The 13,212-nt window shown below is 39.2% G+C and overlaps 1 protein-coding gene across 5 annotated transcripts in view; it reads left to right on the top strand.

Moving 5' to 3' along the window:
- The window catches only part of sfmbt2 (Scm like with four mbt domains 2), a 38,134-nt gene that overhangs the window by 1,804 nt on the left and 23,118 nt on the right, over nt 1-13,212 (top strand). For 3 of the 5 annotated variants that reach the window (XM_026361812.2, XM_026361809.1, XM_026361811.1), the window contains exons 2-5: nt 4,308-4,475; nt 6,281-6,375; nt 9,656-9,896; nt 13,087-13,107. In XM_026361812.2, the coding sequence (XP_026217597.1) occupies nt 4,382-4,475; nt 6,281-6,375; nt 9,656-9,896; nt 13,087-13,107 (451 nt within the window). In that variant the 5' untranslated portion in view covers nt 4,308-4,381. Of the gene's footprint in view, nt 1-2,290; nt 2,622-4,307; nt 4,476-6,280; nt 6,376-9,655; nt 9,897-13,086; nt 13,108-13,212 lie in introns of those variants that run through there. The other 2 variants (XM_026361810.1, XM_026361813.2) reach the window with 2 other exon arrangements.

Here is a 13,212-nt window from a genome sequence, read left to right on the forward strand (position 1 = left end):
GACCTGACCTCTCCCGTTTTTAATAGACATAAAAAAAGCCCCAGAGCTGTAGGCTGTGCAGAAAGCTTGTGCACGTGTGTGTGTGTGTGTGTGTGTGTGTGTGTGTGTGTGTGTGTGTGTGTGTGTGTGTGTGTGTGTTGTAGGAAGCTGTTTCCAGTCATTGATGTTGAAATAAGAAAACTCTGGGCTGAGGGAGTTTCCCCCTTGGCTGCTGCACTGTTTTCCTCTTCTGCTTTTTGTGGCCCACCAGGGGCAGTTGCTGTCTACACTTCACCATGTTGTAGTTAGCTGATCCCAGTGAGCATCACAGGCTTTTGTAATTGGGCATAAACACACTGGCTGCATTGTGTACACATCTATGTTATAAACTGTAGGAATCTAGAGAAGGAAACAGAGAGCAAATTGTTGGATCGGCCTCCTGTTGCCAGGAGGAAACGAGTCTTGGATGGGTCTAAAAGAGGAGAACCTGGTGTGGATGGGTTTAGGGTAGGCAGGAGGACAACACATGGACGACCAGAGCCCCATCAGGGGCTAATCAATAAAAAAATCCTCCCAATCTAAGGCCACAGAGGCACAAATGTCCTGCGTCTGAGATTAACTCTCCCATACCAGTTTAATCCCCCAGCGCCCAATCTGGGCTTTTTCTGCAGAAACGCTTCAGGCCAGTAAGCTTCATCAAGTACAAACAAAACTCTAATGAAAAAAAGCTTGTTTCAGGGACAAAGACTGAGTCAAATAGTCGACACTGACCACCACAGTCTGAACAAAAAGCCCGTGGATGTTTCTCTCTCCCCGAGGGTTGTAACGTATTTACAAGATGTGCTTGTTTAACCAGTGAGGGACCAAACAGCAGAGCTCAACAGGCTCTTACAGGAAGCTAATAATGAAGGAAGGATGATTAGAACTGATTATTCATTTGGTGTTTTAAGAGAATTAATTCATTTCCAATTAACTTAACCTCCTCCAACCTGTTTTATCCACTTTTAGACACTCATGTCCAAACTGTTAACGCCCTCAGAAACACACTCCCTAAATACAGTTGGACCCTGCGTCTATGAAATGTGAACCTACTTTAAGGCAAAGCGGGAGTTTTTTAAAACAAGCGGTTAAAACATTTGACCTGTAAAATTCCAGAGAACATCCAAAACTTTGCCGAGACGACAATAATGTCAGGGCGTGCATTGGGAAAATGAGCAATGCAGTTCATAGGTATTTAGATGGTGACACATTTCCTGTTTTCTTTTTTCTTTTTTTAGTCTCTGAATTCCAGCTCATTGGATCTAAAATGAATCTACTTTCAGTTTTGACATTTTCAGAGTGTTCACGTTTGTGTTTCATACATATTGTCTCATATGTTTTCTGGACAGCACAGGAGGACAATGACAGGGCTGCAGTTTCTGCACTGTTCATCTAATGTGGTTGTTAAAACCCTCAAATTAAAGCTCAGAGGCTTGAACCTCATAGTCACTGTTTAAGTTCAAATCCAGTGCACCACAGGAAAGAGCCAAAACAATGCAAAAATGTTTGAATATCGATAAAGGCGGCACTGAAAATGCAGAAATATACATCAAATAAGCTTTTTTTTAGGTTCCCAAAGAATCATTTTCTTAATTAATGTACCACTAATTATATTTTTGCTAAGTCTGCTGATCATTTAAGATTAGAAAAGAACAGAAAATAGTGACACAAGTTCCCAGAAACCGCTTAAATCTCTTATTTTATGTGATGAACAAGTCAAAACCCTGAAGGTATTTGCTTTTAAATGATGATAAAAGAGGCTGGAACCTGCAGACCTTCAGCATTTTTGCTCGACATATGATCTGTTGTTGATTGATTTAACTGTTAATCAACATTCATTTGAGCTTAATGCCGTCATAAAATGGCATCTGCCGTTTGAATGGTTCACTCAGTCTTTATAAATAGTTTCCCTGAAGATGCAGATGCATGTGATGCTGTGAACTACTCCTCGTGCCGCTCTCTACAAGTGTCTGAGTGTACTTTGATGAGTTTTAATGAGCGCTGTAGAGGACTGCCCTTTGACAACAGCGATGTGTCAATGCAGCTGAAGATTGTGGGCCACTTAGGCAAGAAACACTGATAGGCTGTGAGGGGGGGGGAAGAGGGGCAGCGAACTGCGTCATGTGAGCCAAATTAGCTCAGCTTGTTGTTTACGCAATGGATGTATACTGGAGCCACTTTGGGACGTCAGGGGGGTGTGTGTAGTGGTGGTGGGGGGTGGCACACACACAGACAGAGGGATGGTTGTGGAGACTCTTTGTAGCCTCACAGTTCTGTAAATACTCTCAGTTCAAACAGCAGCGGGAGCAGTTTCTGTGGGCTTTGATTTTCTCTGGGTTTTTTGTCTATTTTCTTCAGATGACTGATGGATTCTCACTTTTTCCCCCCTCCTTAATATCTCAGTAGGGGTGGCTTAATCACAGAATAAGGATATTTTTTTCCTTTTCGAATATTTTGAATTTTCCACTATGTGTTTTGGCTTGATTGAGGATCGCTTTGTGGCAGCAGCAGCGTGCCTCGGTGTTAATTACCAGTTTGATGAATGTGGGTGGAAGTCAGTGACTCATTGGTGATGTGACTGCATGACCAAGGACAACTGCCAGGCAAGTGACAAACAAGGCCCCTTGTTGTTGTTGTGAAGATAATTTTCATATATTGTTGCACTGATTATTAAAGTCAGTTGTTTCAAACCTAGAAAAGTCAGATTACATACCGTTTGTCACTCTGCTTCTGCTTTATTATCCATTTAATACAAATTATTTCCACATGGATTGAGGTCTATATTTAGACTGTGACAAACAGTGGATTTAATTTAAGGGTTTGGTAAATGGAAAAATATTCTATGAACCATGTAGGAACTACAGACATGTTTATTCATTTTTAGCAGCTAAAAAGTATTTGGACAACTGTCTGCTCAGCTGTTCTGTGATCAGTTGATAAAAGATCTTACTTGCATTTGGAATTTATTCTTGTTAGCTGTCAAAATGAAGCCCAAAGAGCTGTCACTGTCAGCGAAGTGAGCCATCATTAGGCTGAAACATCAAAACAAATCCATGAAAGAGAGAGACGCAGAGAGAAAACTAAAAATTAGGTGTGGCCAAATCAGATATTTTGGACACTCCTTAAAAGTAAGTGAGCTCAGGAACTTAAAAATACACAAATGAAATAACTTCAGTGATATTTGGAGTGCTAATGCTAATGTACGCAAACGTCTGGTGGCTTTGTGCTTCAGGCCATCACTGTGATTTCACTAGAGCAGATCCAATTGGTTGATCAACAGAAAAATAAGCAGCAACTATTTCATAATTTTTTTAATCCATTTTTAAAGCTAATATTCTCTGGATGCAGCTTCTCTACTGGGATGTAGAAAATAGATGAATAAGGAATGAAAATTCATTTTTTTCTCATGAGTAATAACTTAGAATAGAAAAGGTTGTGCAATGATCCATACAGAATAAAAACATAAATTTGTATTTCAAGACTAATTTTAAGAAAGACATATTAGCAGGTTAACACATTAATCTGCTTAACTAATGGCCTCATTAGTAAAACTCATTGTGTTTAATATACTGTATCATTACATGATGTATAGCCCACAAATACATATTTATTATCTCGCCTCTTCTTCTTCAGTTCAGACTAATTAATTGGCCTCTAGTGTCATTCATGTCTCTCCAGTTTTTCTACTTTGTTTGACTCTGATGGAGTTTTACTGTGGTATGCAAATAGTAGGCGGCAGAAAGGATGCACACCCAGATATTACAGAACACAGGCTGGTGTGCAGTTTAATAGAATACCAGGCTTTTCCCTCAGCTTTAATGATGCTGAAAATTAGTTTGAGTGTTGAAAATTGCAAATTCTCTCCTTGTTATGATTCTCTCCTTACGCTTCACATCTGCTTTGGCTGCTTATTGCTGCAGAGTTTTAGCTCCTGGAAATCTTTTCCAGCTTGTGTTGATGAAGTTAAAACGTCTTGAAGTGGCGTTTATTTGCTTGCCATATGCAGCCACCGGGGCCCTTAGCTGTTCATGCTAACCACTCACTTCTTCTTTTGTTTATTCTGAAGAAAGTGGAAATGCAAAGTGCATCACTTCCTGTCTGACACATCATTTTTCCAAAGAAATTCTTAGCAAATAGTCCATGTTTATTTGACTAAATCTTACAGCAAGCTTTTTAAAAACATATCAAGTTGAATCACTGTTGTGTTGCTCTGAGTGAAGAGCAGCTAAATTAACCGTGGGATGTTTTGGACATTAAATTAGAACATTAATTAATCTTTTCTCCTCCAGAGTCACTGAGGAAAGTGAGCGATGCAGTGAAGAAAACAAAAACACTTCAGGTCAATTGTAACAGTCGCCAGTGGATGATGCAGTCTCACTCTCAGGAGCAGCCGTTGGCCCTGACCACAGTCAAGACATACAGTTCGACCAACGGGAAGGAAGAAGAGCTGAACACAGGTTAGGCTCTATGGCTTTATGTTTTTATCTTAAATGTGGCCAGCTTGGTTTCATGAAGCCGTCTTTATCTGATCAAGTATGGTAGAGACAGATTAGACAAAAATGCATACGAGGAATCTCTCTGTTGCTGATAACGCTGGAAAGACAACAGTGGAAAGACAACTTTTCGATTTGGTAAGTTTGCTGTTTTCTCTGTGATTATTATTTTCCTACACAGGAAATATTGCATTTGTTTCTTCATTGTCGTTCTTACCAACATTCACCTTGTGTTGTTTTCTGTACACTGAGGCATATTTACGCACGTCATTGCACATTAACACATCAGGACATGTAACTGCCCTATGTCCCTGTACAAACACTCAAGTCACCACGAGAGCAACTGGCTCTCTAGATTGGGACATCACAGCAGGGGCTGATCTGCAGGGGGACAAGGGGACGCTGCTATCCACTCACAACCACCCCCACCCCTAACTGTTTAGCTCTTTAAAAAATAAAAGCACAATAAAACCGTAAAAGTGAACATATTGTTACAGTAGTTTAAAATACGCAGTTTTATGTATTTTGTCACTGAAATTATTTTACCTATTTACCTGTGAATATGTTGACACCCTAGCTCTAATCAGGTTTTGGGTTTATACTTAAAGCTGAAATATGAAACTAACTCACTAAAGTTCACTGCTTCACTTTCATCACAACAAATACGAAGCCGCAAAACGTATTTAACATCTTTACAAAGGAGATAGAGGAGCTGTTCACAGCTGGAAAAATACGTTAAAACCTATTTTAGATGAATTTTGGATTTAATGGTAAAGCGTGCTGTATGAATGATTCTGGGCAAAAAAACAACTTTTACACAAAACAACAATCTTACATTTTGATGGCCATGTAGGTTTGAGTGATTCAATGTGTGGTTACCATCACTCAGGTGAAAGGGAAGTCGTCTGAGTGCTTGGACTCCTGATTCTCCCTGATTGGCCACATGTCAAAGTGTCACTGGACAGGATGATGAATGAACGACTGAACTGAATCTTCTCAAAAAAATCCATTATTATTATTATCTAATGTGTGTGATGGCATTTAAACAGACGCTCAGCTTCCTATTTGGCTATATTGGTTTATATTTTGTCAATCTGGACCATGAAAAGTCCTGTGGCCTAATTACTGTTAAATGTCAAAGAAAAGGTCTTAATTTCTTGAATATGAGGCTGTTTTAATGGTTTTAATACATTTTCCTAGTTGGGTGTTAAGGGTTAAGCTCTATTTGTGAGAACCTGTTTCAGTTTTATACCTTGGGAGTAAGAACATTTTGGCTGGTCCTCACTTTCCTTTCTGACAGACCTTCAAAGAGATTTTTGAGGTTAAACACTTGAAGGCATTAGGTTGTGCTGAAGTGGAGCAGTCCTAACTTGTGCATGCGCTGAAGAAGAAGCGAGCAGACGTTACAATCTGTTCAAGACAAACTCCGTCTAAACATCAGCTTCCTCCTGTTCCCTCTCATTAGACAGAGCAGGTTCAGTCCTGCACTCCTCATACTGAGGAGTCCCCAGAGACACATCAAATGTCCCACAGGCAAAGTGAACAGGTGTCACCTTCAGGAGAATCGATAGTGGCATTACGAAAGATGACTTGTAACATGTAATGCGCACACATCACATACTCCAGATAACTTCCTGTGACTTCTGTGCGAGATCCGCATGCCTTATTGAACTGTTACCTAACCCACATGTGAAATGCATTTTTTGCCTCCAGCTAAGGCGACTCGTTTAATCAGCGATGACTGGCTGACGAGCGATTTGTTTGTTTAGATGCAGATTCCATGGAGGAAGAGGCAGAGTTTAACTGGGAGGAGTACATGGAGGAGACTGGAGCAAACGCCGCCCCGCACACTACCTTCAAACATGTGAGTGGCTGCGTATGATCTTCACCTCACACTTTAATCCCATCTCATTTGAGATCCTTTAAATACAGCCTCATAGATAAGTACCATATGCACAAATACTTTAATGACATGCTGGAGAGAGCCAGGCCTTGTTATCACAGCATTAATGCTGTTCAATAGTGTGCTCTCATTGGCTTTGTTTCCCTATGACGCCTATGTCGTTAGACAACCTCTGCCAGTTTGTGAAAACACAATTGTGGGTAATTACTGAGGCACAAAAGAAAGTAATACAATGAATACAAACAAGAACCCTGCTGGCTCATATTTTTGCTTCAGAGGAAGGTCATTTTAAAGGATTTAGTGCCAGAAAAGTCCTGGTAAATCACTTTTATGAGGCACATATTTCAATTTCAGCAGCACTCTGAAGTAAAGGTGGACAGTGTGGTTCAAATCATTATTATAATATAAGGATATATATGATATACATGTAACATGCATGGCTGATGTATGCAAAATCACATTATTTATCTTGTTATCAGCAAATAGAAGATGTAAATATATAGAAAAACAGTTGACTAATATAAGTAGTATACTTCTCAACCTCTTAAAAGTAAAGTTATAAATAACTTTGTTGGGGAATCATTTTCAGCTGTGAATTAAAAAAAACACTTCTGGAGCTCTTAAAGTGAGGATTAGATATGAAGGTTTATATGCACACACATTATTTTAGTATTACTATCTAGTTTTATTAATTCATTGTTGATTTTAGCCTTTTTTTCTTTTGTTTCTTCAAAATTAGGAAAACAGAATAACATTAGCTTTTACCTTAAAATAAACTACCTCTTCATGTGTTAAATAAAAAACACTAATTATTTTCACTGAACGTCGATCGACGCCAAAGTAAAAAGTACCAAAAAGTGTTATCTCAGTTATCTGCAACAGTAAAAGTGAATCACTACATTTCAAAGGAATCAGGCATGACCACAGTGGCTATGAACCACTCAAACCCAACAGAGGACTACTGTGCATTAGTTTTTAGTTTAAATGTTCCTATTCAGCGTCTGATTTGATTAGACCGATAATTGCTGTGTGTTACAATATGTGGGCGTCGAGCAACTGAATCAAGGGGTTTTCCCAAAAAAAATGCAGAATGAGTTAATTGTTTGTTTTTTTAATTCTGCTACAGCAAACGTTGTCTAATGTTGAGCTCAGTGGGATTTATGGTGCTAAAATAACAATGACTTGAATAATGGATACTTCCTAAAGCAAAGCTGAGCTCTCTTGAATATGTTAATAATGGTCAGATGTGAATTTATTTAATTTTAGTGAACTCATAATGTACCAAAAGTTGTCACGGAATTAACTGTGAGATTTGGAGTTAGTAGTTAAAGGGGCATTTCGCCAACTTATTAACATCTGTATATCTGAAGGACGTTTATCATACTTGGCCTGAAAAAGGATGATGCATACAGTTTGAAATATTAGTGTAGAGCTCCAGTTGTTTTTTGTTTTATATTTTTATCATCCATCACTAGCTTGTCGGACGCTGGTGCAGGACTTTAAAGGGCAGCAACCTGAATTAATGACGTTTCTTTGTTATGGCACATATTATGAAATGTTAATATAGTTTCACAGTGGCTTTTATTTATTTATTTATACTTCCAAACACTTGATCAAACATTATAAATGTAGAAATACTACTGTTACTGCTGTTGTCATTTTCATGTGATAAGATTCAGAAGATTGTGCAAAAAATGTTGTGTTTTGTTTTTCATAGCACTTCTGCTTTTAGTTTTTTGGGTTTTTTTTTTTTTCAAGCTTCCGCCTGACGTAATTTTACTTGCAATCCCAAAGCCTGTTACCAAACAGTTACAAGGCTTTGCCTCCATTAACATGTTACATCACAGCAGAGGGCCAGATGGGTGAATTCAGTTTATCCTGGATGTGAAGTCTTCCGCCGTCAAGCAGGACGGTGAAGACGTGTCTGCTCGTAATTTGAGATCTGAAGAAGTGTGTCACTGTTTCAGCTTCTTACATCACTTGCAGTGATAGTAATAACAGCAAGATTAGAACATGTAGGTTGTATGAGCAAGCCACACTGTTGTGTTGTTGTGGTCTGAGTGGCTGAGGTCTCCTGGGAACCTAAATTGTCTTGTTGGTAAGTGGATTTAGTCACTGGGAAACGGACCATGAATTCCCCAGTAAAATGTGATTCAGTAAAGTGGAGCCCTCATCTCTCTCTCTGCCTGAACAAAGTGAAACAGTGATTTCTCTTGGGTCCACACACACACACACACACACACACACACACACACACACACACACACACACACACACAGTCAGTGTTTGCTGCTGAGGCTGCCCGTAGCTCTCTTACATAAGCCAAACAGAGTGATGCAGCACGTTTGCATTGTTGTTGCAGGAAGTCACGGGGCCATTTGTATTGTGTTTATTTCTAAGATGTTGGCTTTTTCCATTCACTTGTGAGTGTGTGCATTTGTATGAGTGTTGAATGTGAACATCCTGTCGGGCTTGTAGTGTGCTCAAGAATTGTATGGCAGCCTGTAGCTATGGTGGAAACGCATAGACTTGTGCTGTATTCCCAGATTTATCTCTTTCAGTGCACAAGAACCAGTTGATTAGTGAATAAAATACTCATCAGAAATGCTTCGTTCATTCAGCGGACAGTCCAGAACTATACAGATTAAACTGATTTATTAATTTTATGAAGTTTAAACCTTTAGTTTGATGAATTTATAGTAATACATAGTTTTCTGTTATTAATTAAAAATCTAAAGTTCAAGTCAAGATGACCCCAGTGAAACCGTCAAAGGTTATTTCCTCTGCCTTTACAGTACTCGTCCGATTAAACAACACAGGCTGTGTACTTCCTATGAAGTGACCTTTGTTTGAGTTACTGGAGTTCCTCTTATATTTTTTTATGTGGTATTTCATCAATCACTCAGGGCAATTTTCCACCAATGTTTAGTAACACATTTAAACCAGCTTAGTTCTTTCTTAGGACCAAATTTTCATATTTCACTTATTTACTTTGCTTATTTGAAAGGCAAATAAATGAATACATGTGAAGCATTAAACATATTAGTCACTTTGTATGTGAACATCCTGTTTTTCTGTGCATTAAACCGGTACACCTGGCATTTCACTCATTTTGGTTTCACCTCCAAGTTTATGTGGTTAACTGGTTTATGACGTGGAGTAAAACGCTCATAAACAATCGAAAACAATAGAAATAAAAGAAGACTCATTTACCAATGTGCTGCATCTCTGTCCCTCTCAGGTGGAGATCAGCCTGCAGAGCAGCTTTCAGCCTGGTATGAAGCTGGAAGTGGCCAATAAGAACAACCCGGACTCGTACTGGGTGGCCACCATTATCACCACATGTGGCCAGCTGCTGCTGCTGCGCTTCAGCGGCTACGGCGAGGACCGCAAGGCCGACTTCTGGTGCGATGTCATGACCGCCGAGCTGCACCCGGTGGGCTGGTGCACCCAGAACAACAAGAGCTTAATGCCCCCTGAAGGTAGGAAGAAACACTTGGATACACCGGGTCTCTCACACACAGCTTAGATCCAAATCAGCTACCGTAGTTATTTTTATTGCATAATAACATATTTATAATAACATTGCTAAGTTGTTGTATTATGATGTCACTTTATGACACAGGCTTCAATCTGCAGCTTTCTGCGCCTGATTTAGCTGCATTTTACTTTACTGTACATCATTTAAGGCGAGATATTGGTTCAGTTTTTCTAGATATTAATCAGCGTTTGGTATTTTTAACATAAAAACCATTAATAATAAAGGTAAGGGCAGAATCTGCAAAGGCTCCGTGTCATAAAATGTGCCACTCTATTTACATTTCTTCCCTATTCTCTCTTCAGTTTCTGTATGCAGATGATTTTCTGAGCAGTGCTTGTTACAACAGGAACTGGTTCACTGTGAGTGCAGATGAATGATATCGTTTAGATGTTATAGGGGAAAAAGATAAATTTCCAAGAAATCCAAATGTTTGACGTGAAAAGGGACATTTTTAGTAGATTTTTATTGAAATATAGTTGATTAAATAACTTATCAGCGCGATCTCAACACACACCTGTACACGTGTGAACACCTCCCATCTTTACCTTCCAAAGAATACTTCAAATAAACTAAGTGGAAAGACAGGTTTTCCTTGAAATGCTTTGATTGTAAAGACGGCTCAACTGCCATTTTTCTACCTGACACATCACACCCTGAGAGAAATGCACCCTCAGTCCGGTTGAACGCAAGACAGGTCGCCTATTTTTCTAAAACAACTGTGTTTAGCCTCTGCGAGCACCTTTGACTTCCCGCTTTAGCCTTTCCACAACAAGGCTCCATCTCTTACTTCTCCGGTGGCTATTCTTCCTGCTGCTTCTTTCTCAATGTCACAACTTTGCCAAAGCTCTTTCAGCAGAGACATTTCCCTCCCCTCACTCCCAAATGGATGACTCGCCCTCCTCTGCCTCGTTCAGTCCATTTATTCTTCTCGACACTTCCTCGCTGATGGATAGCGTGCGCTTCTGTTGTTGTGGAGATGACCTGGATATGTTCGCACCTGATTCGGGCGTCCTTGCCCTCACACCAGCCCCATATGTCCTTTTCAGTCAGCACCAGTCTTTTTTTTTTCCTTTTGTAGCACCAGGCGGTTCCTGAATGTCTGTATGCACAAGCTGTTTTATTCACATCTCAGTGGATTATCTATCAAGCAGGGAAGCCATCCATTAAATTTCTTTTCAATACTGCAGTGGAGTAGCTTTTTTTTCCTTTTTGTATTTCACCAATCATAAGACGACTGAATCCAGCTAGGATTATTTTAATCATCAATCCATCTGTCAATGACTTTCTTTCAGTTATTTATCCATGAAACAATCTCTCCAAAGGCACGTTAACACATTCATATGGCTTGTTTTGGCAGAAAATCAGAGATGCTCAGTTTAGTATAAAGGTGCAGCTCAGTCAGAGAGGTTTTTAGCAGCTGTTTGTAGTTGTTTTCAATGAGAGTGAAGTGTTTTGCTCACTGATTTTGTGTTGCTGAGTCGCATTTCTCTGCTAGTTTTTTAAGTAACACCCTGGAAAAATTTAGCCTGAGCTTGTGCTTCTCATGTATTCCACCACATACGCATGAGTCGATGTTAACTCTCTTGATGCCCTGAAAAGCAGCACATGGCACCGTTTTTACAACATCGTCTAAACTCTGAAGGTATTTTCCGAATCCTCATAGGTTATTGTAGATGATCGGAGTCAAACACAAACTGCTTCACTCTTGCAAAACTAGAATTTCAGTCCAGGGATGATGAATTCCACTTTACAAAAACGAAGATGACAACAGGAAATGGCATCGTCTTGGATGCCTTACTGAACATTTTAGTATCTTTTTAAAGGAAGAAAATAATGATATTCCCTACATCAAATTATAGATAACAAAGACAATTTTTTTTTTTTTTATTGTTGTTGTTTAGAAAAATGCATTTTGATATAAATGTTTGAAGTTTGAATAGCAGTTAGGCTAAGGACAGTGACTCGGTGGTGGTTTCCTAGTAGGAAGATACAGGGAGCTGCTCTTTTTTTTTTTAATTGTAGTTTTTATCATTGTGCTCTTTCTCCCTCTGATTGGGATCTAAGAAATCCAGCAAGTTCACATTTAGCGGGACAAAAGGAAAGGTGCTATTTTAATGCCTTGTTTAATAAATTTAAACCTAAACCCAGATGTTCAGCAGTGATGACTAATGAGGCTTTATTTTGTAATATAATGTATTAGAGTAATCCTTTCTCTTACAAAACCAAATAATTTATGCAATTAACTTTCACTTGCAAATCTCAGGAACTCTAATTCTAAATACCAGCCTGTGGTAACTTGTGCAATTCAGCATGTGCAACTTAAAGCACTTCAAGCACCAATAAGAAAACAGAAAGATATTATTATTATTATTTAAGCAAAACTGTATTTGTTTTATTTTATTTTATTATTATTGTGTTAAATTTGGTCCACTGATCCATGTGGCTTTGGAATTATTTTTTCTGAAGATGCTGTGGGTCTAGACTTGCAGAGCCTGATACACACACCTGAAAAACTTCAACACCTAAACCAAACCCAAGCATTAGAACTGCACAAAAATCATCTGTAGATGACACCCATGCACGATCACCTCGCCCCACAGAGGCATGTTCCAACCTTTGGGAGTGAAAGTAAGCCATGCAGTATTTACACGTCCTCCAAAGCAGATCTGGTTAAGGAAGGGTAGTATTATGTTAACAGATGTATTTGAGTTGCTTGAATAAAAATCTGGAGGCATGTAAAACATCAAAAAGCTTAACTGACCACTGCTATTAACTGTCTCTTCCACCAGATTCCTATGTCAAACTCTTTCCTTTTTCTTTTAATGACAGACAGCGGATATCGCTGCATGTTTAATGACGCAAACCTGAGCATAACTCCTGTAATGAAGGCAGCTCAATATTCCCTCATGAAGCTTCTGCAAGATACTGTCAACTTGAATGTGACCAGAAATAGAACTTTGTTGCTTCTTTCAAGCCTTTGCATCATCTACTGCACATGTTTTTGTGTATGTGTGTGTGTGTGTTCAGCTAAGTCAGCTAGAATATGAGAGCAGAGTAAAGAGAGAGTGTGTATTTTTGAGTGCTTACACCTGTGTTACAGTCACCTGTTTTATTTGTGTTTCGTTTCTCAGATAACATTTACCTAAGAAAAGGTAAGCAGCTCTAACAGTGCCTGTGACTAACTCGCCTGTCTGACTCGCTAGTGGCTAACATAAAATCAACTCTGTGTCAGTGTTAGGCCGCAGAGCTGCATGTAC

This window comes from Anabas testudineus, chromosome 23, assembly GCF_900324465.2.
Source record: "Anabas testudineus chromosome 23, fAnaTes1.2, whole genome shotgun sequence".
Classification (NCBI taxonomy): Eukaryota; Metazoa; Chordata; class Actinopteri; order Anabantiformes; family Anabantidae; genus Anabas; species Anabas testudineus.